Consider the following 21348-nt stretch of genomic DNA (forward strand, 5'->3'; position numbering starts at 1 on the left):
TCCACATAGTACCTTTCAAAAAAGACAATTCTGATGGTGAAAGAATGCAGCATTTCTCATGTTTAGATACAGTGCCCCCTTGTGGCTAACTTCTCAACATACAAAATCTTTTCAACTTTTCTCTAGTTTGAAGACATCCACCTGTCTCCAAACTGATCATTTGGATCTTTGGGGAGAATGTAAACCTAAGTGAGGTCTGTGGCAGAATACTTCAGGAAGCAGTCTCATATTGGATCTGCAGATCTTCCAGAGCCAGGTGGGCAGTGGGAATTCCATTTCCTTTTTAAATACCACACTTTTGAGAACCCAAGATCATTTCGCTAATCCTTTTCACTATATAATTGGCATATAACTTTAATATATTTTAACTAAAACATACTTATGGGTGTCAATGGTGCTTTAAGGTCATTTATTTTAATGCCTCGTTATCGGGTTCTAAATGTATACTTAGACTTTTAGAATATTTCTTAGAAGGTTCTGAAGGTAGAAATGACAAAAATGAGAGTCCAGTGGGACCATGCCAGTTGGATGTGAAGTGAGTGCAGTGACATAAAGGGTCCTAGGAAGGGCCAAATTGGGCTAGATGTCCATGAGGCAGCCCACATAAAAGAAGAATTTGAATCATGATAAAGGAAAGAAGCAAGTGTCACAGGAAGATAGTATAGGGAATCAGGATAAAGAAGTGATAGAATGTCAATGAAGTTAGAACATAAAAAGGAGCAAAACTGGGCTGGAGTTGTGACTCATTAGTGGAGCACTCACCTACCATGTGTGAGGCACTAGGTTCAATCCTCAGCACCACATAAAAATAAAATAAAGATATTGTGTCCACCTATAACTAAAAAATAAATATTAAAAAAAGGAGCAAAACAGAGAATGATGAGGGGAGTATCTTGTTCCTCTAAAGGGCCAAGTGTATGATAAAGAGAATGGTCTGATGGTTTAAAAGGATTTTCTAAGACTTAAAACCATCTCTTACTTCAAACTTCTCCTTATAAGCAGGGTAAGGAGAGTGGGTCTTCTGGTCAGTTCGAGAGAAAACTAAAACATAGTTTGGAAGGAAAGCCAGACAAATAGCCAAAAATTAACATTTAAAAAATCATTTCATTAAAGAATTAACATAAAAGAGAACAATTTTCCTAGAGATCAATTTCAAATTTACCAAAACTTTGCTTTTTAAGGAGAATCCTTCTTATATGTGAACTTATATCCTGAACATCTTTTTTTCAGAATATATTTTTCAATGATGATACTAAATGCTAAACTATTTCTATGAGTCTTTAGTTAAAAAATTGAACATTTCTTAAAATTCTATTAAATATATATTCATAAGAACATATTTAAGAATTCAGATTTCAACAAGTTGGCTTCCCATGAATTGATTTTTCCACAAATTGATCAAGAGTTTTCCAGACAATGTTTGTGGGGAGATAAAATATTTTTCTAATTAATGCTTCTTCCCCCAGTGGCTCCCACAATCAGCTAGTCTTGTAACTTTAGAAGAATGATCCCCAGTACTATATCCATCTAATTGACATGGTGTATGCACTGATGAGACATTTCCCTGAAGGATCCAAACTGTCTGGGTGTAATGTAAGACAAGGGGAGTGAATTGATGGGGAAAACAGTAACATAGAAGAATAGGGGTCGTTAGTTTTATGACTATGAATCAGTCAAAGAGCAAAATTTCTACTTTATGACAGAATTGACTACAGGCATATGAAAGTGCTTTTTGATAGTCTGTATAGGAACTCTTATCATAAGAGAGACTTTCACATCTTTTTCTGATGGACACAGCTCCCCTAAATCTTTTTTTCTCAAATGTGCTTGGCAACAGAACTTATTAAAATGCCTGCTAAAATGTACAAATATACAGGCCTTACTCCAGACCTACAGATGAGTTCCTCTAGGGGAAGTCCTGGAATAATGTATATTTTAAATAAATGTACTGTGTGATCCTTATACAGTTCAAAAATTCAAGAAATCCACAGCAGGCAAGTAAGCACATAGTAATGCTGAATAACACAGGGAAGCAAGAAAGTAGATGGGCCAACAATCATCTTTCCTGTTTATGGTATAGCATCAAAAATACTGAGCTTCAGTGGGCCTATATAAGCTAACGTAAGAAAGATAAAATCACCATCGTGTGCTAATAGTGATAGTAAAGCACTGAAATATTAATTAAAATATTATCAGGGAACTATCTGTGGCTGACGACTGGGAGCCATAAAGTTCTGATGAAAGAGTTCAGCTAAATCCTTAGCTTCATAATCTAATTAGAAATGAATGAAGAAGCCTGAAGTGCCAAGCAAGAACTCAAAAACATCAGATACAACAAAACTCATTTAACCTCAACTTTTAGTTACCTAGAATCCTCAAGAAAGATTCTAATCTTGCTGTGAATTGTGATAGTTCTAGACATACTTGGAAATTCTTGGAACATTCTAACCTAATAGTTCATTTCTCTAACAGATGCCAACAGGAGCTGGAAAATGTACATCCAGCTAGCCCAAAGGAAGTATATGTTCTGTGCTTTTTATTAAAAGTGTTAAACTCCTGATGAAGCCCCTACTTTGTGGGTAGGTACTTAGAACCACAAAACTGTACTGCAGTTTTGAAAAGGTAGCAGAATATTTGTAGCTTACATAACAGCACAGCTTAAGAAAAAACAGATTGCACATCTTTGGGCTTTACCTTTATTATTATCCTTTCCAATGGGATTAAGGTTAATTTCACAACAGATTTGTTTTTGATGAAATTTTACTTCTCCTTTACCAAGGGAAGTTAGGAAGAGAACTAACAGTACTTATTACTTCAGGCACTATGCTATTTTCTTATTAACACTAATAATCTTCACAACAGCCTGCGCAAGAAAGCTAATTAACTCCATTTTACAGATGAGGAAATTAAGCCTTGGAGAGGTAAAGTGATTTCCTCAGTGTCCTCTAGTCTGGATTTGAACCAGGGCAAGTCTGATTCCAAAAGCTATAATTCTAGATGAAGTAGGTTATCCTCACTTCATTTTCTTATCCCCTACTCTTCCTTTCCACAACATTTCTCCCAAAATCCTATCCTTTGACTAGTACTTGTTTTCTTATAATTAGCCTGAACTAGTGCTTTATCCTACCCTGAGCCAGAAGTTTCTTGGAGAACATTTTTCTGGTGAATAGTCATAAAATTTTCTCCTTCCTTGGCTTCTGTGATCCACTTTTCCAATTGTCCCCCTCATCCTTTCTCAATATTTTTCCTTCACTATTATCTTCACCAAATTGCCTTTTTAGCCAATATTTTAATTGTTAGTATTTCTCCAGGCTTCCACCCTCAATCCTGTTTTTCAGACTCTGTCCCCACTCCACCCCCAGCAGTCTCTTGTACTTTCATGACTTCAAGAGACACCTATGATTCCAAGATCTCTATTTTCAGAGACAACTTTCTGTAGTCTAAAACCACGTCCAGTTTTAACTACTCTTACCTATATAAAATGCACAAACAAACCATAATCATCATTTCCTAACATCTCAACTACTTTTTATTCCTATAGTCCTGTTCATCACAATCCAGGAAGTTACGCATCCTTCAATCCTCTCCCAATCTCATCCTATTACCCATGTATTCATGAAATTATTTCTAAATATATCTTCAATCTGTTTCCTCTGCTCCTCCCACATATAATACTGACCAAGCTAAAAACTCACCTTCCTTTACCCAGTCTGAAAAGAATCCTAACTGGCTTCTATGCCTCAATTCTCACCCTGGGAATCCTTTCTCCATAGGAGGGTGAGCAGAGATTTTAAAATACATAAATACTCCAACAGCTTCTCATCATATATAAAAAGGTTCACATTCCCTAACATAAATATGAAACCCTTCATTATCTAGTCCTTGAATGTATTTCCAGCCATATTTTCCATTATTCATGCCAGATATCTTGGGTGTCTTTAGAGACACCCACGTTGATCCATAGAGACTTTATCACTATCTCAAATATTTTAAAGGTATAGATCCCATGATTTTTAAAAATCCACTTTTAAGTATACATGTGCTTAAATCAGTGATTCTCAAACTTTGATGTTTATCAGAATGACCTGGAGAGTTAATAAAGAACACAGAGGTGACAAGTTGGTTGAACGATGGGACCAGGCCTTTGTGTTTTTATGAAAGGCCCCCAATCTGCGAATTATCAAAGTTTACAGACTTCTTCCTAAAACAGGAGCCAACAAACTATAGCCTAAAGTCAAAAGCCAGTAACTGCTTTTTTTTTTTTTCTAAGCCAATATCTGTTAGAACACAGCTCACATATCTATTAGGTATTGTCTGTGACTCCTTCTGTACTAAAACAGCAGTGTTGAGTAATTGCAATAGAGATCAGGAATCTTATGCTTGCAAAGCTGAAAATCTAGCCTATGTATGTATCTATATATCTGATCTATACCTCTTTGCAAGTCCAAAGTTCTTGGTTTATAACAAACTGTAAAGTGTTTTTTAATCGGGGCTGGGGATATGGCTCAAGTGGTAGCATGCTCGCGTAGCATGCGTGGGGCACTGGGTTCGATTCTCAGCACCACATAAAAGCAAAATAAAGATATTGTGTCCACCTAAAATTAAAAAATAAAATATTATTTAAAAAAATAAATAAATAAAACCATCAGTGCCATCTATTGCAGAAGTCCAATATCTTAAAATATTGCTCAACAAGTTGCAGAGAAATATGTCTGGAAGCAACATATAATTACAAAGAAACTACTTGTGTCCTTACCATTTTACATTATTAGTATTATTTCTTGCAAAGAGGTATTATTGCAATAATGCACTTTTCATACTTGAAATTTATTTGTATGATATAAAGTTATTACTTTAAACAAAATGCAAGTTAGGGGGGATTTGTTTATAAATTTAAACTCACCAATCAAAAGACATAGGCTGGTAGATTGGATTAAAAAAAAAAGACCCAACAATATGCTGCCTTCAAGAGACTCATCTCATAGGAAAAGACACCCACAGACTGAAGGTGAAAGGTTGGGATAAAATGTACCATTCACATGGCCTACCTAAGCAAGCAGGGGTTTCCATCCTCATATCAAATAAAGAAGACTTCAAGCCAAACTTAATAAAAGGGATAAAGATGGACATTTCAGACTACTTAAGGGAACCATACATCAACATATAAATATATATGCCCCCCAAAATGGAGCATCTACGTTCATCAATCAAACTCTTCTCAAGTTCAAGAGTCAAGTAGACCACAACACAATAATTTTGGGTGACTTTAACACACCTGTTTCACCACTAGATAGATCTACCAAACAAAAGCTAAACAAACTATAGAACTCAAAAATACAATCAATAACTTAGTTTAAACTGACATATAGAGAGTATATTATCATCCATCAATGAGCGAACACACTTTCTTCTCAACAGCACATGGATCCTTTTCTAAAATAGACCATATGTTATGCCACAAAGCAAATGCTAGTAAATACAGAAAAGTAGAAATACTACCTTGCATTCTATCAGACCATAATGGAATGAAACTAGATATCAATGATGAAATAAAAACTAAAAGCTACTCCAACGCCTGGAGACTAAATAATATGCAACTGAATGAACAATGGGTAGCAAAAAATACTAAGGAGGAGATTAAAAAATTCTTAGAAGTAAATGAGAACACTGATACAACATATCAAAATCTCTGGGACACTATTAAGGCAGTGTTAAGAGGAAAGTTCACTGCATGGAGTTCATTCCTTCACAGAAGGAAAAGTCAACAAATATATGACCTAATATTACATCTAAAAGCCCTAGAAAGAGAAGAACAAATCAACCCCCAAAACAGTAGGAGACAGGAAATAATTAAATTAGAGCTGAAATCAATGAAATTGATACAAAAGAAACAATTGAAAAAATTGAAAAAACCTAAAGTTGGTTCTTTGAAGAAATATATAAAATTGATAAACCATTAGCCATGCTAATGAAGAGAAGGAGAGAAAACTCAAATTACTAAAATCCATGATGAAAAAGGAAACATTACGATGGATACTGCAGAAACACAGAAAATAATTAGAAATTATTTTGAAAATTTGTACTCCAATAAAATAGAAAAAAAATCAAAGTCATCGACAAATTTCTAGAGGCATATGATATGCCTAAACTAAAACAGAATGATATACACAAGTTAAACAGATCAATTTCAAGCAAGGAAATAAAGGACACCATCAGAAGTCTACCAACCAAGAAAAGCCCAGGACTGAATGGATACATAACTGAGTTCTACAAGACCTATGAAGAAGAATTAATACCAATACTCTACAAACTATTTCATGAAATAGAATAAAATGGAACACTTCCAAACAGATTCTATGATGCCAATATCACCCTGATTCCAAAACCAGACAAAGACACATTAAAGAAAGAAAACTTCAGACCAATATCTCTAATAAATATAGATGCAAAAATTCTCAATAAAATTCTGGCAAATCAAATACAAAAACATATCAAAAAGATAGTGCATCACGATCAAGTAGGGTTCATCCTAGGAATGCAAGGTTGGTTCAACATATGGAAATGAATAAATGTAATTCATCACATCAATAGATTTAAATATAAAAATCATATGATCATCTCAATAGATGCTGAGAAAGTATTTGATAAAATACAGCATTCCTTCAATGTTCAAAATACTTGAAAAACTAGGGTAACAGGAACATACCTCAACATTGTAAAGGCTATCTATGATGAGCCTCAGACCATCTGCTAAATGGAGAAAAATTGAAAGTATTCCCTCTAAAAACTGGAACAAAACAGGGATGCTCTCTGTCACCACTTCTAATTAACATAGTTCTTGAAACTCTAGCCAGAAAAATCAGACAGATGAAAGAAATTAAAGGAATACAGATAGGAAAAGAAGAACTCAAGTTATCACTATTTGCAGATGATATGATTCTATACCTAAAAGACCCAAAACATTCCTCCAAAAATCTCCTAGAACTAATAAATGAATTCGGCAAAGTAGCTGGATATAAAATCAACACCCATAAATCAAAGGCATTTCTGTACATCAGTGACAAATCCACTGAAAGTGAAACTAGGAAAACCACCCCACTTACAATAGTCTTAAAAATAAAATACTTGGGAATAAATTTAACAAAAGAGGTAAAACACCTCTACAATGAAAACCACAACACGCTGAAGAAAGAAATTAAAGAAGATCTTAGAAGATGGAAAGATCTACCTTGTTCTTGGATAGGCAGAATTAATACTTCAAAATGACCATACTACCAAAAGCACTATACAGATTCACTGCAATCCCAATCAAATCCCCAATGGCATTCCTTATAGAAATAGAAAAAGCAGTCATGAAATTCATCTAGAAAAATAAGAGACCCAGAATAGCCAAAGCAATCCTTAGCAAGAAGAATGAAGCTGGTGGCATTACTATTCCAGACCTAAAACTATACTACAGAGCAAAAGTAACTAAAACAGCATGGTATTGGCACCAAAATTGACCTATAGACTAATGGTACAGAATAGAGGACATCGAGTCTAACCCATATAACTTCAGTTATCTTATTTTAGATAAAGGCACCAAAAATGTACATTGGAGAAAAGGTAGCCTCTTCAACAAATGGTACTGGCGAAACTGGAAATCCACATGTAACAAAATGAAATTAAACCCCTATCTCCTACTATGCACAAAACTCAACCCAAAGTGTATCAAGGACCTAGGAATTAAACCAGAGACCCTGCGCCTAATAGAAGAAAAAGTAGGCCCAAGTATCCATCATGTCGGATTAGCCCAATTTTCTTAATAAAACTCCTGTAGTAGAAGAATTAAAACTAAGAATCAATAAATGGGATGGATTCAAACTAAAAAGCTTCTTCTCAGCAAAATAAGAAGTGAGGTGAATAGAGAGCCTACAGAATGGGAGCAAATCTTTACCACAAGCACATCAGATAGAGCACTAATCTCCAGGATATATAAAATACCCAAAAACCTTAACACCAAAAAAACAAATAACCCAATCAATAAATGGGCCAATAGAGTAAACAGACACTTCTCAAAAGATGATATACAATCAATCAACAAACATAAGAAAAAATGCTCAACATCTCTAGCAATTAGAGAAATGAAATCAAAACTACTCTAAGATATCATCTCACTCCAGTCAGAATGGCAGCTATTATGAAGACAAACAACATTAAGTTTTCACAAGGATGTGGGGGAAAAGGCACACTCATAAATTGCTTGTGGGACTGCAAATTGGTGCAGCCAATCTGGAAAGCAGTATGGAGGTTCCTTGGAAAACTTGGAATGGAACCACCATTCAACACAGCTATCCCAACTCCTTGGTTTATACCCAAAGGACTTAAAAACAGCATACAACCACAGGGACACAGCCATATCAATGTTTATAGCAGCACAATTCACAATAGCTAAATTATGGAACCAACCTAGATGCCCTTCAGTAGATGAGTGGATAAGGAAACTGTGGTATATATACACAATGGAATATTACTCAGAATTAAAAGAGAATAAAATCATGGCATTTGCAGGTAAATGGATGAAGTTGGAGAATATTTTGCTAAGTAAAGCAAGTCAATCCCAAAAAACCAAAGGCCTAATGTTTTTTTTGATATGAGGATGCAGATGCATAATGGCGAGATGGGGGGAGCATGGGAGGAATGGAAGAACTTTAGAGAAGGAAAGGGGAGAGAGGGGAAGGGAGAGGGCAAGTGGGTAGAAATGATGGTGGAATGAGTTAGACATAATTACCCTAAGTACATGTATATGACACAAATGATGTGAAAATATTTTGTGTACAATCAGTGTCTTGAAAAATTGTGCTCTATATTTGTAATATGAAATGAATTGCATTCTGCCATCATGTATAACAAATCAGATTTAAAAAAAGAAACATAAGTAGTAATTGATTTAGGTGCTCTAATATAGAATACAAAATTGTGTAGTAAGGCTAAAATTATATTTAAAATATAAAAAACAAAACTAAGTGCAATCCTGTTTAATTCTTGTTTTTATTTCTCCTGATTTATTAGGTTATTCTTTTTAATAAATATATGCATATAAAAATTACCAAACAAATATAAATAGTAGGCACTGTTGCCTTAATGATTTCATTTTTGTCTTTAACTTTCAAATAATATCAAACACATAAAACTTTAAAATGAAATACCAAAAATTTTAAATAAATGCAAAAACTTTAAAATAAAATGACCTTGTATGGTAGATAAAACTAACTGTATACCCTGTATCTATTCTCTTCCTACTTACACAAAACACTATTTCTAGCCCCTCACACATGAGTGGAAAATGAGGAGGAGCCTGAATTCCTGAGGGCTTTATAGAGTCATTGCACCAATAAATGCAAACCTCTAATTCTTTTTATTACATGAGGGAGGAAAATAGAAAAAAAGTGCTTGCTTAGAGCTTTCTCTCATATACAGCCAAATGCAATCCTTAACTGATACATAGTGCTAAAATTAAATGTGAATAACTATACCACTGAAAAATATTTTCAAGATAATATACTCTATAATACCTTCAGAGGAGAAAAGTGATTCAAAAAACAATAAAATAAAACTAGATAAAGCTCTAAACTAATTGAGAATAATTTTTCAAAATATTAAAATCAAGCCCATTTAATTGATCTAGTTTGAAAATAACATTTATTTTTGTCAAATAGTATTTTTAAATATTACATGTGTGCCCGTCAAAATTGAGTATCCAGGCTAGGGATAGAGCTCAGTTGGTAGAGTGCTTGCCTTGAATGCATAAGACCCTGGGTTCAATCTCCAAAATCACACACACACTCACACACACAAAAAAAAAACCCTAGTATCCATCCCTTTTGTCATCCATAAACAAGCCTACAGTTTGAAGTTACTCAAAATTAGTATTCAAGAAAATTTACATTAATTTTATAAGTATGTCTGTATATGTTAGTCCTAAAGATGGAATGAATGATCCATGAGGATAAAGATTAAATTTACAAATAATGTAAATCCATACTGTCCCACAAAAACAAATAATGTATGTCTTCTTTTCTATCAACTTAAAAGGAATTAAAAATGTTTTATAAATAAACATCATGTCTGAATTTTACAAATATTGGTCTTTATATTGAATATTACGATTTAATATATTTTTTGTTCTTATATAATAAGAGATCTCTTGACTGGATATAGGATTCTTGGAAACCAGTGCTTTTTGCTGAGTAGTTGAATAGATACTTCCATCATCAACTGCAGGCCAGATTCCTATTACCTGCTGCTCAGAAAAGCCTTCCTGGACTTAATTGTTTAACAAAACCTAAATTCTTGTGCAGGGCATCTGCCCAGAGAATAGAAGACCAGTTCCATTTATATTGAATTTAAGTTCTCTTTCTGCTTGACCTATGCTGTTCTTTATATCCTAGTCCTTTTCTGAAGAGAAATACTACTTGTCTGATTCTAGGTCTACAGAGAAGCACACTTTATTCAAGAATAACACCAAGAAAAATTAGTTTATCAATATAAGTATGTTACAGAATCTCATTCTCAGGTAGCAGTAATAAATATACTATAAAATACTTTACCATGTTATATAAGTATTAGGCTGTTGATACTTAATTTCTTGAGGACTAGGGCTGCCTTATCAAAATCAGGTAGCCAGAATATTTTATATTCTGTAGGGAGTATTTTATACTTTATATTCTATAGGTATTATTGAAATTCTACCTGCAATTAAGAAAGGGCACTATAGTGAAAATAGTCTAGCAGCAATTTCTGAATGCCACAAGAGGGGGATATAACTCCACTATAATACAGAAGGAGACAAAAACAAAAAAGCTACTTTTTCCATTAAAAAAAAAAAAAAAGAAAATGTTATTTTCTTGAACTTCCAAGACACAGAAATATGAGCATTTCTGAGTTGAAAGTAACAGGAACAAATAGCCTTATTTCTCCACAATTCATTATTATTGAAAATGCAGAATTTCCCTGTAACTTTCACTAATGAATTGCAGTTATTCAAAGAAAAGCAACCATAAATGCTCTCATTCTCATTCTCTGTATATCAACTTAGTACTCTACCTATAGCTCTTTAAAAAACTTTTTTTTGTTGTTATTTCTGATAAGCACTACAGCAAGGTGTAGTAAATGCGTGAAGGCTTTTTATAGAGGGAGAGAATTTGGCTCCACTTATAGACTGTGTGAGCCTGATCAAATTCTTTCATCTATTTAAGCTTATCATCACATGCATCAAAGGAAATAAGGTTAAACTTCACCTCATGCGGTTGTTGCAAGACTGAAAAAAGGGAAATGAAATTAATTTGCATACTGTATATGTTCAATTAAAGCTGCTGCTGCTGATGATAATGATATGTTAAATCCTACAAATTTCACAGAGTATGGCATTTGCATTTTCAATAGAAGTACCCTTGGCTTTTCACAGGATTTTTTTCTGAGTATTTCTGAAATAATAATTCAGAGTTTTGAGGAAAAGGCTATTTCTAAGCAGGCTCTGAATCCAACAAGGTCATGCTTCAGGATTCTGTACATTTTAAAGTATAGATTTGAATGACTGAAAAACAATGAATCTGTTTTGTAAAACACTTTACAAAACAGATAAACTTAAGTAATTTATTATAAATTAAAATTAACTCACAAAGAGGCAACCAGAAAAGAAAGCAGATTGGTCAGCCCATTGAGGTTTCATGATCCTCATAAGGTAACTTTATGGGTTCTCTGATGGATTTGATATCTCTCTTTAATATATTTGCATATGTAATGTGTATATGTATATGTATGTACACAAATACATCCATGTGTATATGTGAGTACATGTGTTTGTATATTACAGAGGAACTAGAATGGACATGTTTTAGAAATGTAGAAGATATGTTCTTTGTGTTAAATATTAGGCTTCTTCTGATTAGAAGGAATAGACATGCTCAGGTTCCCTGCTAGCCTGACTACTGAGATTCTTTTTCTTCTATTTTGTTTATCTGTACATACACCAGAATCTATGCTCTGCTTTCCAACAGGGAGAGTAAACTGATGGCCTGTGACTAGATTCTTTGGATGCAAGGAACAGTTCTCCTGAACAAAATATTTTATTTGGATCCCATTGACAATCTTTAATTTTTTGTTTAGAATCTGTCTGGGGGAAAATATACATACTTTCCTACAGTTATTCTTTTTAACCATCTTTTACTCACCACAGGCATTCGTTCATAGACACGAATAGAAGATAGACTGTCTACAATAAAGCAAATATAAACAATTGATATTTTATCAGTTTTAACTCAACTTATAACACATATATATAATTGCTTTTGTACCTGAAGGATTCCCACGGAATTTTTCCATTTTCTCTTTAAGAGATGCAATTTGCTTTTCTAGTTGATCATTCATTTCTAGTTGTGTCTCATAATGGGTTTTCCATTCACTGCCTGAGGTGTGGGGAGATCAAGATTAGCCCACCAACTCTTATTTATTCATTCAAATAACATGAAACAGTTCAATCTTTACCTGTGTTTTTTAGTAATACAGATAAGTCCCATTAAAAAAACAATGCCAAATAATACTTTTTCAACTATTAAAAAGAACAGTTTGGGGTTGAAAAATGGCACTATGTTTGGTCCATCTGGTGCTGCTATAACACTGTGACTGGGTCATTTACAAAGAACAGAAATTATTTATCACAGTTGTGGAAGCAAGGAAGTCCAGGATCAAGGCACTGGTAAGGTTTCTTGTTCTGTGTCTTCATGTGACAGACAAGCAAGCTAACAAAATGTGGTGTGTGAAGCCTCTTTGGTCAGGGCCTTAATCCCACTAAAAAAAAAAGAGGAGCCCTCATGGCCACATCCCTTCTTAAAGGCCCAGCTTCTCTGTATTATCACATTGGATTTTGGAGAGACACGTTCAAACCACAGCACACCACATGGGTTTTAATAATTCAGTCATGTTTGTTCTAGTCACTACAGTTATAATGATGGCAACAATGAAGTTATCTTAATCTGAAAAGACTGAAAAATGAAATATTTTTATCATGGAAAGGAAAAAGACTAATGTGGTACTCTATAAGGAACTAAGGATGCAAAAATAAAATAGACACTGTCCTTGCTATCATTCAGCAATAAAAATAAGAAGAAAAAAAAACACACTTAACTAGAACATTTGAGAAATTTTTCAATTAAGTGGATGCTATGGAATACACAGGACATCTGATCTGAAAGAGAAATAAGGATGGGGAGACAGATACTCATCTATGCTTTTTGTTTTTTTTATATTAACTTTATAATCCAGGAAGTGAGGGGAAAAAATGAGAGAGAAATGAATTACAGTAGATGGGGTAGAGAGAGAAGATGGGAGGGGAGGGGAGGGGAGGGGAGGGGAGGGGAGGGGAGAGGAGGGGAGAGGAGGGGAGGGGAGGGGAGGGGAGGGGAGGGGAGGAGGGATAGTAGAGGATAGGAAAGGCAGCAGAATACAACATACACTAGTATGGCAGTATGTAAAAAAGTGGATGTGTAACCGATGTGAATCTGCAATATGTATATGGGGTAAAAATGGGAGTTCATAATCCGCTTGAATCAAATGTATGAAATATGATATGTCAAGAGCTTTGTAATGTTTTGAACAACTAATAATAAAAAAATTTTAAAAAAATAAATAAAAATTACCAAAATAAAAAAAATAACTTTATAATCCATTTGGAAGTTTTTAGCATTAAGTATATAGAATGAGGATCTAAATGAGCATTTCTCAATATTACACCAATTTTTCAAACAGAATTTATTGAATAATTCATCACTTTTCATTTAGCTTCCTTAAATTCCAATAAAACATGATTGGTAATAGGCCCTTGGCTCCAGTTTTCTACCCAGAAGCCCTTTCCCAAATGCAGCAGGCAGTCTGACATTTTTATTTTGTTTCCTTTTTGATGGTAGGGAGAGAGAAAATAGTACTTAGAAAGTGATGCTAAAGGATTGTTATGGACTAAGTATTTATGTGCCTGCCCCCAAAATTCATATATTAAAGCTCTGTCCTCCAATTTGACTGTATGTATTTGGAGAGAGAGTCTGTAAGGAGGTGATAAAGCTTAAATGAGGTCACAACACTGAGGCTCTAATTCTGTAAGATTAGTGTTATTAGATGAGAAAGCAGAGCGCTAACTGACTCTGTTTGATTCTGCCATGTGAGTACATAGTAAGAAGATAGGTGTCTCCAAATCAGAAAGGAGTTCTCACCATCAACTGAACTGGCCAGCACCTTGATCTACTAATTCCCAGCCACAAGAACTATGAGAAAATTAATTTCTATCATTTAAGCCACTTAAGGTATTTTGTTATAGAGCCTGAATAGAATAATGCATTGATTATTTGGGGTCTGATTTCAGAGTATTGCACAGACTTTGTTTGTAATAATCTATTTCCCCAAGTCATAAATGAAAATGGTTTTGTACTTTTTTTTAAAGTAACTAAAAGACTAATTCAAAAAATTCAATTTTCAAAATTAACAATAACCTGGTCCTAAATTTTATGGTATTGCATTATGGTTTTAATAAACTAGACTCTTTTCCTGTTACAGGATGGATTGTGTTCTAACCACTCTTTCACATCCAACATACCCTGCTCCATCACCTGCACACCAAATTCACATATTGAAGTCATAAACCCAAGTACCTCAGAAAGTGACTGTATTTAGAAACAAGATTTTATAAGAGGCAATTAAGGCAAAATGAGGTCATACATGAGCCCTAATTCAATACAACAGATGTTTTTATAAAAGGAGATTAGGTTACAGACACAAAGGAAAGACTATGTGTGAACACATACAGAGCAGGTGGTCATCTACCAGCCAAGGAGAGAGTGCTTGAAGGGAACCAACCCCACCAATATCTTGAGTTGACTTCCAGCCGCAAGAAGTGTCAGAAAATAAATGTCTGTGGTTTAACCTACCCATTTTTGGTCTATGAGACTCTGAAAAGACTAATTTTACTGTTCTGTTGATTCATTTTAAGTGTTAATGAATTTATTTTCTAAGTATCTCTTTCCACAGTTATTTCTGCCTATTTTTTCATCCAGTTAGTTTTAGAGTTAAATTTTTCAAGTTGCGGGGGGGGGGGGGGGGGGGGGCGAGGGGAACCTAGGTATTTTAATAAGATATACATGATACCAGTAAGTTAATTTGGTGAGAATGAACACATTTATAATATTTAGTCCTCCCATAGAGGAAAAAATTTCCCTCCTTTTTAACATAATAATAATGAAGGGGCTGAGATTGTAGTTCAGCGGTGGAGCACTTGCCTAGCCCATGTGAGGCAGTGGGTTCGATCCTCAGCACCAAATAATGGTAAGTAAATAAAGGTTATAACTAAAAAATATTTTTTTAAAAATAATGAAGAGGATAAACTCAATATATTAGTCCTCAAACAACCCTACAAGTTATGTATATTTTTCACCAATTACATGTGAGGAAATTGAGACAAAGAGGGTTTTAAGTAATTTATTCAAAGTTATACATTTAAGTCCCATAGCTGTAATATTAAAGCCAGGGGCCACCTGATTCTAAAGTCAATGTTCTTTTTACAGGCTAACTCCTAGCATTTTCCCCACTCCACTAGAGATTCTGAGATGCTCAGGGTATGAGCACATAAATGGGTGGTACATTTTTATTAATTTAGTTTTCTTTCCAATAGAAATCTTATATGTCTAATGAAAAATAAATTGAGCTCATTAACTAAAACAAGGTTCACAAAGACTTCTTGTTTCTTATTTTTGCAGTGCTGGGGATCAAACCCAAGGCCTCACACTTGCTAGGCATATGCTCACCACTGAGCAGCATCCCCAGTCCACCTTTTTTGCTGTTTTTTGTGTCTCCCACTAACAAAGCTTAGAATTTCAACAAGGCATGGGCTAAGGGGAAAACTTTTTCAATTTCTTTTTTCCCTTATGGTTTCTGTTTGGTATGAAATCTCTTGGGTAGAATAAGGTGAGAATTCTGATTTAACAATTATTCCTCTATAGTCATAGTCTTTTGTTGTCTCTTCATACAGGTTCTGCATAATTCTTGCCAAAGAAATGATCAGATATTTTGTGGACTATGTAGAAATTGTGATTGAGGTCATTTCAACACTATATTTTTAGCTTGTTATTGCTGAAACTTGTTTATTTTTTTAAAATAAACATTTATTCTATTATTATATCCAACAATTTTGGGGGGTGTATAAGAGATTAAACCCAGGGGCCACATCCCCAGCCCTTTTTTATATTTTATTTAGTCAGGGTTCTCACCGAGTTGCTAAGTGCCTCACTAAGTTGCTGAGAATGGCTTTGAACTCTGTGATCTTCCTTCCTCAGCCTCTCAAGCCACTGGAATTACTGGCACATGCCACTGCATCAGGCTTTATCTAATCATTTTCTAAATATTTACTATTATACTAGTTTTTAGTTGATCCTCTGGAAAATTCTGGATATTAAATTATGAAAATGGAAATCATAAAAGTCTATCTCTTCCTAATAGCTATCATTCATTTCTTTTTCACATTTTATTGTTTGACTAGAACTTTGAAATCACTAATACATTTGAATGATGGCAATAGGCATCTTCCTCCCACCCCAAGGAATGGAAATCCCTCTAATTTTTCATCATTAAGTATTATACCAGAAAAAAGTATTCTTTTCTTTGTTTTGAAATATGAAAGACAAATTGAGTTTTACAAAAAAAAATTTAGCATTTACTAAGTATAAAAAAATGTTTGCTCTTTTAATATATTATGAAATGGCCAAAGGTACTTGGGGTTAGAAATCAGACTTGAGGTCCAAAGTGGAGATATGGATGTGTGTTGTCAGTATATGATGGTATTTAACCCTAGAAGACCAGAAATTGCCTAAGCATATATTGAAGAAATGTCAGAAGACGCAGACTGAGCCCCGAGGCATTCCTGAGTTTTTAGAAATGAAGAAATGACAAGTGACTAATAAGTAGGACAACCAAGAGAGTATGGTGTCCCAGTGGCCAAGTGAACAAAGGGCTTCAAGGACAAGTTGAGATCAGCTAATGAGATCACATAAGATGACTCAGCTGACGTGGGAGTTAGCAAACTAGAAATCATTGGGGACCTGGACAAGAATAGTTACACAGTTGAGCAGGCAAAACTTCTGATTGGAATGAGTTAAAAAAAAAAATTAGACAAGCATGGATGTACTAGGCAAACCTGGCCTATTTCTATTCCTAGTTGTAAACCAAGGCTCAATTCTCTAGATGAAAAACTTTAAAAATTAAAAAATCAAGGTGCAAATTTAAGCTTAAGAGGTAGAAAGAAGTGGAGGCTAAGTGGAATTTGACACCAGCATGCCTGGATTGAAAATTTCAGAAATATCACTCATTACCTCTGTATTTTTCAGAAAGTCATTTAGGATCTCAGTTTTCTCATCTATAAAATGGGGTAATAATACTTTTTAAAAGGGTAGTTGAAAATTCATTTAAAGCACTACACAAATACTAGCTATTCTCATTGAAACAAACAAACAAAAAAAGGATCACCTCACTTGACAGAGTTCCTGGCCTTGATTAAGGGACAAGTGTTTTTGCTATTCATTTAAGACTTCAGTTTAGACTACTGAGGCAAAAGCTTTCCTACTCTTTGCAGCCATATCCTACTTCCTCTCCATAAGAACAGTTTATATTATGACTAGTGAGCAATATATTACTATTGGGCATAGGTACTGGACTCCATACTATATGTGTGAGCATGTCTTCTGTTTTTTCTCTAACTGGGTAGGTGAGTGTATTACCCTTGCCAATACAACTACTTGGTAGGTGAACTCAAAGTCTGCCCCCACAGAGCTAGTTATAACTAAAGTACAGATAGATATATAATGCTACTTTAGCCTTGGTGTAGTATTCTCCAAGCAAGCTTTAACAGAGTATTGGATTCTCATAGAAAGCAGCATTTTATTTCTCAATTGGCTACTAATCTTTTTTTGTTCATGGCTTCTTAGTATAAGAAAGAAGTACAAATGAATTTAAGAACCAAAGCACACCCCCATAATTCTAATAAACTCCTTACTTTGTTTAGTTTAAGCACTGCTTCCTCTGTAAAGGCTGTCTTTATACCTTCACTAAAATTGTGCTAGATTCTTTCTCTAAGATCCCGTTTCTCTATTTGCAGAACATATATCACGTCTCATAATCATATTTTAGCTTGTCACTTTCTCCCCAATAGTCATTGCACCTCTTTAAAATAGGGAAAATAAAGGTCTTCCAAAGTGTTGATATATGAATCTCAATTACTATTTGTGGAATTAATAAATGTCTGGCATACATTATAAATTTTAAGGATATGTGTATGTGGGTATGTGTACATATATAATACACACACACACACACACACCCCTACACACAAAAATTCTTCCAACACAAACAGATAAATCCTAGATAAGGATTTTACAGTTAAACTGAAAATTCAGTAGTTAATATATAAAGGGTGTGACATAAATTGAACAGAATATTTATGATATTTTGTTATTTACAAAGGAAACAGTATATTGATGTCATATAAGAAAAGTTTTGTGAAATAACATTTTTGAATAATTATATAGTAATGGTTTGACATTCTGAAGTATCAGTTTTAAAGCTTTTGTCATAAATTATTATTAATGCCACCAGAGAGTAATACTAAAAACTTGGTAATATATTATTCAATATATGTAATTTAATGTACCATAGGTATCTTGGTAAAATGAACAATAATTATACAAGATATATATATATATAAATATTTACGTATATACCTTCATTGTCAGTATTGGGTTTGGCTTCCATTTCTGCTATCTTGTGTCTTAATTCAAACACTGAGAGTTGCACTACATCCCTGTTATTAAAAATATTTTGTTAATTATGATTCAATTAAAAATAACATGGGAAAACTAATACATTTAACCCCCATTACTTTAGGAATAATTTCTTATGAAATATCATTTATTTATTGAATATTATTAAACATTATTTATTGAAGACATGGTTGAGTATCAAGAATCAGACAAATACAAGCTTCTGATTAATAAGGTCCAGAAAAGATTAAATATGCACTAAGGCTCAAAGCTCCCAGGTAATCACTGGAAGCCAATTACCCTTAAATATGATCCCAAAGAGATTGATTACTGAGTTTCTCAGAACACTGTAAAATAAGAGCTGCGAATTATTACAGACAGGAATAGCTAACAAGGGCAGTAGGCAACAAGTGTCAACCTGAAAAAAAGAAAAAAGAAACACTAATAAAACACACACATGTACACACACACACACTTTCTTTAAAAAAGCATTTGTAAATATTTCTGAATGCCTTTTGTATTTAAGGCATTTTGTTAAAGACAGTACAATGAGCAAGTGGACAGAACAATATCAACAGCAGCAGCTAAATTCCACTTGAATGCTTACCTGGAATGCACTAGCCAGTGCTAAACATTTTACACATTTCACTCCATCCTGGCAACAACAATAGGAAGTGTAACTATTTATATAACACTCTTAAGAGAAAGCTGAGGCTTAAGCAAGTTAGTTAACTTAAATAAGGTCCTATAGTTATTGAGTAATAAGAGCTGAGATTTAAATTTATGCAGAATTCCTCTAAATACTTGCTCTGAACCTTTACTGCCTCAGAGAAGGCAGAACCTGATTCTCAGAATGTTTATCATTTGGTTCAAGATTTTAAAAATAAGTAATAAATTAATTAGTAGTGTGACTGGAGTTATAATAGAGGAAAGCACAGGATGCTATGGGACCCAGAGAAAAGTCAATTCTCATGGGGCCTGTGGGTGTGATAAGATTATCTTTTAAAAAATAGCATATTCAGTTTTAACAAGAAATATTAATATTGTTCTAAAAAGCATAGGAGAGGCTGCTTACTCTGGAGACAGCACACATTCTCCCTTGAATGTGTTATCTATCTTCCTAAATAAACCTGTCTATGCCTTTGTTACAAGAAATGAAAAAGCATCTGAGAAACTGGAGATGAACATGCTTTCAATAGTGCCTTTGCCTACCATTGGTAAGGTCCTGAGTTCAATCCTCAGCATTGCACAAAGAAAGAGAAAAAGAAAGCATAGGAAGAAGGCCCGATTTTTACAAAAAGTTACCATTTCTAAGTTCTTCTAAAGGATGAAATACTAAATAAATTCCTTGGGATTTTAAACTGAAAAACCCGAATTCAGTAGAACATAAAAACCAAAGACCTATTTTAAAATTACAACATATATACATGTATACCAAATACACTTGGGGGGAGGTGTTGGTGGTGGTGTTTTTTGGTTTTGTTGTTCTTGCTTTATTTATTTATTTATTTATATATTTATATATACCAGGGATTGAACCCAGGGGTGCATTTTTTTTTTTTGAGACAGGGTCTCACTAAATTGTTTAGGACCTCCTAAATTGCTGAGGTTAGCTTTGAACTTGCGATCCTCCTGCCTCGGCCTCCCCAGACTTTATAATTGCTGGTATGCGCCACCGCGCGGGGCCACTTAGTTTCAACCATAAAGAAAATACAACCTGCATACTGACAGGCATAACTAATCAAGAAGGCAAATCAACCTCTAGCACAGAACACTGTTAGGGGAAGTCGCCGGACGTGCCCTCTCTTAATCCTGACGGCTTCTGTCTGAGGCGGAGCGCCAACTGACCCGAGGGTCGCCCCGGGAAGCCCGGGGTCGCGCACCTGCCCCTCATGGGCGCGGGAGGCCGCGCGCCGCCGACTCACTTCTGGTAGATTTCTTCCAGCAACTCCAGTTTAAGGCGGTCGGTGCTCACACCGTCGAAGTTTTCGCCTCTTCCCTCCCCCATAGCGAGAGGTCGGAGAGCTCCCGCGCCCTTCGACTTGGCACTGCTTAGAGTATAAGACCTGGAAGGGGCATCCCCAAGCGGGGAAAGAAAAAGCGTCGCCAGGGACGGTCGCCATGGCGAAACGCCTCACAGTCACCCTCTCCCGCCCACTGCGCCGCGTCACGCGTGACGTCATAGGGCGTCGCCCGCATCGCCCTCCCAGTGGGGCGCCGACGCGGGCGGGAATTGAGGGAGGCGGGTTTTGCAAGTTGGGTCCTGTTGGGAGCAGCCCCGTGGCTAGACTGAGGGCCCCATTCCTCCCCAACTCCCGCCTCGATCTGGAGGCCAAGAGGGATGTGCACCGGCTACACAGCTGAGTGTGAGGGGCTCCAGAACACCCCCCTCCTTCTTTTTACCTCCTTTTGGCCTTGCTTGCTTTTCTAAACACTGCGCAGTGCCTCATGTTTCTTTATTCCTGGGCCTTGTTAGAGAATGCTGGGTCAAAAGTGGCTGCACCTTTCTTTGCTTCAG

General features: G+C 35.1%; 1 protein-coding gene across 3 annotated transcripts in view; it reads right to left on the reverse strand.

The window, feature by feature from the left end:
* Nucleotides 1-21124, reverse strand: part of Ccdc169 (coiled-coil domain containing 169) — a 46912-nt gene extending 25788 nt beyond the window's left edge. For 2 of the 3 annotated variants that reach the window (XM_046454194.2, XM_046454193.2), the window contains exons 1-4: nucleotides 20756-21124; nucleotides 18792-18871; nucleotides 12336-12446; nucleotides 12213-12253 (exon numbers count right to left, since the gene is read on the reverse strand). In XM_046454194.2, coding sequence (XP_046310150.1) covers nucleotides 12213-12253; nucleotides 12336-12446; nucleotides 18792-18871; nucleotides 20756-20838 — 315 coding nt within the window. In that variant the 5' untranslated portion in view covers nucleotides 20839-21124. Of the gene's footprint in view, nucleotides 1-12212; nucleotides 12254-12335; nucleotides 12447-18791; nucleotides 19249-20755 lie in introns of all 3 variants that reach the window. The other variant, XM_058582538.1, reaches the window with a different exon arrangement.
* Nucleotides 21125-21348: the final 224 nt, after the last annotated feature.

Source organism: Marmota monax, unplaced genomic scaffold (assembly GCF_021218885.2).
Source record: "Marmota monax isolate L192 unplaced genomic scaffold, Marmota_monax_Labrador192_F-V1.1 WCK01_AAM20220418_F8-fsc00011, whole genome shotgun sequence".
Lineage (NCBI taxonomy): Eukaryota > Metazoa > Chordata > Mammalia > Rodentia > Sciuridae > Marmota > Marmota monax.